At 41.5% G+C, this 4185-nt stretch overlaps 1 protein-coding gene across 1 annotated transcript; it reads left to right on the plus strand.

Moving 5' to 3' along the window:
* Nucleotides 1–332: 332 nt before the first annotated feature.
* GRF1 (growth-regulating factor 1) lies at nucleotides 333–3808 on the plus strand. The gene is made up of 4 exons (XM_086244621.1): nucleotides 333–954; nucleotides 1503–1727; nucleotides 2080–2440; nucleotides 2768–3808. Exons 1-4 carry the CDS (start codon nucleotides 546–548, stop codon nucleotides 3579–3581), a joined length of 1809 nt encoding a protein of 602 aa, XP_086100747.1. The 5' UTR covers nucleotides 333–545; the 3' UTR covers nucleotides 3582–3808.
* Nucleotides 3809–4185: the final 377 nt, after the last annotated feature.

Below are 4185 nucleotides of genomic sequence, written 5' to 3' on the forward strand. Positions count from 1 at the left end.
TTTAGTAAATTTCTTATGAGCATCAGAGCATCCCCTTAAAAGTTGCTAATAAATACAAAATCTCATCTAACTAGTCTAATCAGAGAGAGAGAGAGAGAGAGAGTTTCAGATGTTTTTGATTAAAATTTTAAAAATATTTTCAGAGATGGGTTGTGGAGATTTATGTAACTTTGGATTTTCCTTAATAATATGTGGAAAAAAAAAAAAAATTGAAATTACACTATATAAATCGTGGATAAACTTGTGCTAGCATGTCTGAGAAGTGGAGAGTGTGTTTGGTACTAGCTTTGTGTGCTCCCCAGTTTCAACTCTCTTTCTCTCTCTTTCGCACTCTCTGTCTCTTCTCTCTCTCCAATTATTTTTAACTTCTCAAAGACCACTCCTTTTAAAAATCAGCTCTCAAGTCTCAACAGTACAAACCCACCCTCCCTCAAGATGCGCCTCACTTTCTCTCTCATCCAACTCTTTGAAGCTTCGTCTTTCTCTTCCTACTGCTCATGAACTCATGCTTTACAGACGTTTTGTAGATTGGTGGAGTCTCCAAAATGGATTTTGGGGTGGTGGGTTTGGAGGGTTTGGTGGGTTCAGAAAGTGGAGGAGCAGCTCATTCTCAGCTCTCAGCTGAGACCAAACCAAAGGGCCATGGATCTGGGTCTGTTAAGCAAGAAAGATCCTGGCCTGCTGAAGATGACTGGAGGACCTCAAAAATGCTCAAAACTGATGACTTGTCTTCTCTCAAGACAATGCCATTGCATCAGGGGACTCCTCTGCTGAGATCTAATTCTCTGCTTGTTGGTGACAGCCACAGGCAAGAGCACATGCTGAGCTTTTCTAACAACAAATCAGAAGTAACTTTTCTCAGTAAAGATGGTGGACTATTGGAGAGAAACACCCAGGGCTCTGACTTTCCCTACTACCAGCGCCCTCCTCCCTCTGCTTTCACTAGAAATGCAGGTATTAATTTCATTCATGTGTTGTGCTTTGAGTGTGTTTTGTATTTTTGGGTGGTAGGTTGGTCAATGTTGGTGATGGATTTTATGAGATGGGGTTTGGGGGAATGTAAAGGAGGAGAGATTTCAGGCAGGCACATTTTTTGTGCAATATATGGGTTTTACCAATATTTTTATGTGGCTTAATTTGTTTTCATCCACTGGTGACTGGTGAGTCTTTTCATGGGCATTTAGTATAAATTTCAGTTTTTGGGTTTTGTCAAGAAAGAGAGTGGAATTTTCTTCTCCCTCATAGAAACTGCCATTTCTCCTTTGGTTGTGGTAAAATCTTCAATAGCTCAAAGATTGATAGAAACAAATGGGGAAAGGGTGAGAATGAGAATGGGAAGAAAAGGAAAATAATGGGACTAGACTAGCAGATAAGACTGGTTTGGGTCAGTTTCTTTTTCCTTTCATTCCCCCCCGTAAAAGTTCAAAAATTTCATGATATGATTGATATATGTAACTTCCCCAAATGCTTCAGGCAAGTTATCTTTCTTTCTCTTGTTTCAGTTTATGGTTCTGGAAGTTTGAATGCGAGCATGCATGTGCCTTTTGCTGGGGTTAGAGGACCATTTACTCCATCGCAGTGGATTGAGCTAGAACACCAGGCCTTGATCTACAAGTACCTCACTTCAAATGTGCCTGTACCATCCAATTTGCTCAGTCCTCTCAAGAAATCCCTCTACCCATATGCCCTGTCCGGTGCTTCTGTTGGATCCTTGCCTCCCAACTCGTGTAAGCCTCTTCTATCTTTAAGAAATCAATCTGTGTTGAAAATTAATTTTTGTGCATTTGATGCAGGCAGTTGGTGTGTTCTAAGTTCCTAAAATACCATGTGTTTGTACAGTTTTACTTTACTGTTCGGATATGGAATTTCCAATTTGATGCTGTTATGTCTTATAGCAATTGCAGTAATCTTGGAGTCCTTTAGATTATCTTTGTTAGAAAGTTCTGTCCAGAATAGTTGTTGTAGTTAGAAAGTAATGCTGGATTTTATTCATAAATCATGTTCTTCTCTTTTTTCCCTTTTGTCTGATTTTGTCTTTTCTTCAATGAATATGTATGCTGTGATCTTATGTTCATACAGTAGCGTGGGGCTCTTTCCATCTTGGTTTTTCTGGCAACACTGATCCTGAACCTGGGAGGTGTCGTCGAACTGATGGGAAGAAATGGCGGTGCTCAAGAGATGCTGTTGCAGATCAGAAGTACTGTGAAAGGCACATAAACAGGGGCCGCCATCGTTCAAGAAAGCCTGTGGAAGGCCAGACTGGCCACGCCGCCTCTGGGACTGCTAATTCAAAGGTGGTGCCGATGACTTCATCAATGTCAACGTCGGCGATGCCCAGCAGCGGCGCATCCAGCAGCAGCCTCACTCCCGCGCAGCACCAGTTCAAAAGCTTGCAGCCTGCTGGTGCTGCCAATCCTTCTGCAGATGCCTTTGTCAACAGGTGAAAAATATATGGACTAGAGCTTTCTTATCTGTTTTAGTTCACATTAGGCCTTCTAAGCTTTATAATATTATTATTTTCATTTAAAAACAGTTATGCACACTACCTTTTCTTTTGCTTTATTGTAGACCCCATCATTCAATCTTTACTTTGGTGATAGTGACTAGTCTTACTAGTTTGGATAATTGAATTAAGACCTTTATGGTTGAAACTATATGTAATTATAAAGGCTGTGCATATTTCTTAATGATATTTCTCTTTTATTCTTCACCTTTACTTTATACCCTTTCTTAGGCATTTTCTAATCAATGAGAAGGTGTGTTGCAGGATGCAGGATCCACGGGGCCTCTCAATGATGTCTACTTCTACCATCAAGCCGAAATCTAATTCTTCGACTTTCAATATCCAGAAACAGGAAATCCCAATGGAGGAATCCTCTCATTCAGAGTTTGGTCTGGTTTCTACTGATTCACTTCTTAATCCTTCACATAGGAACTCTTACATTCCCAAAGACTATGGTGCTTTCCTAGATTTCAGTGATCAAGAAACCCAAGATCAGCATCCGCTTCGCCAATTTATTGATGACTGGCCTAAGGACCAGTCCAGTCGCTCAGTCGCTACTTGGCCTGATGAAATAAAATCAGACTGGACCCAGCTCTCAATGTCAATCCCTATGACATCCTCAGACTTCTCATCATCCTCTTCCTCACCCACTCAAGAGAAACTTGCACTCTCACCACTGAGGCTATCTCGCGAGTTTGAGCCAACTCAAATGAACTTGGGGGTGAGCAATAATGAGCTTAGTGAACAAACCGAGAAGCAAACTAACTGGATACCAATCTCTTGGGGAAGTTCAGTGGGGGGTCCTTTAGGAGAGGTCCTGACCAACACCACTAGCAGTGTCAAGACCTGCAAGAACTCGACATCGTCTCTTAATCTCGTGACTGAAGGGTGGGATGGCAGCCCGCAGTTGGGATCTTCCCCGACCGGTGTCTTGCAGAAGTCAACTTTCTGTTCACTCTCAAATAGTAGCTCAGGGAGCAGCCCAAGAGCTGAGAACAAGAAGAATCGTGATGGGGCAAGCCTATATGATGAGGTGCTTGGTTCAACTTTAGCAAGTTCCTCAGTCCCCTCTCTGTAATTGGGAACCTACCCAGGTAAAAAGGGGAGATGAATGAAGGCTACAACTGGGGGAGATTAGACAGGAACTTGGAAGTAAACTATTTGTGATGATCTGGTTAATTTCCCTCTCTTTTCTTGTTTCTTATCCTTTTTATTTTTTCCTTCTTTGGTTACAAACTAGAGACATGGGTGAGGGAGTCTAATTTGAATAGGTATTGGCCAGTTTTGGCTAGTGTGGATTTGTGGGCATCCATAGTTTCTTTTTTTCTTTATGAATTTAAAGTAATTTATGCTTTGTTAATATGTCACCTTATCTCTCAATGTTTTTCATGTTCCCTCTGCTACATACTGATCATTCAACTGGCACAAAATGCATTATTGGGTAGGGGAGGCATACCCTTTTGCAGGATTGTGAAATCGTACATTCTTGTGAGGAAAATCTATCTGTCCAGCCCCTAAAACAGTGGGGACAAAGGCAGGTCATTGATGGAGTTGAAACTTCCATCATCATATATAATAGATATATCTTCCAAAACACACCTTGATCATAGAGGGTACTGACCCTTCTTTTTTGGGCCCTCCTTTGACAGAGCCTCTTCAACCTACTCCTCCATTTGGTAGAT

Source organism: Dryas octopetala, chromosome 5 (genome assembly GCF_963921425.1).
Source record: "Dryas octopetala chromosome 5, drDryOcto1.1, whole genome shotgun sequence".
Lineage (NCBI taxonomy): Eukaryota > Viridiplantae > Streptophyta > Magnoliopsida > Rosales > Rosaceae > Dryas > Dryas octopetala.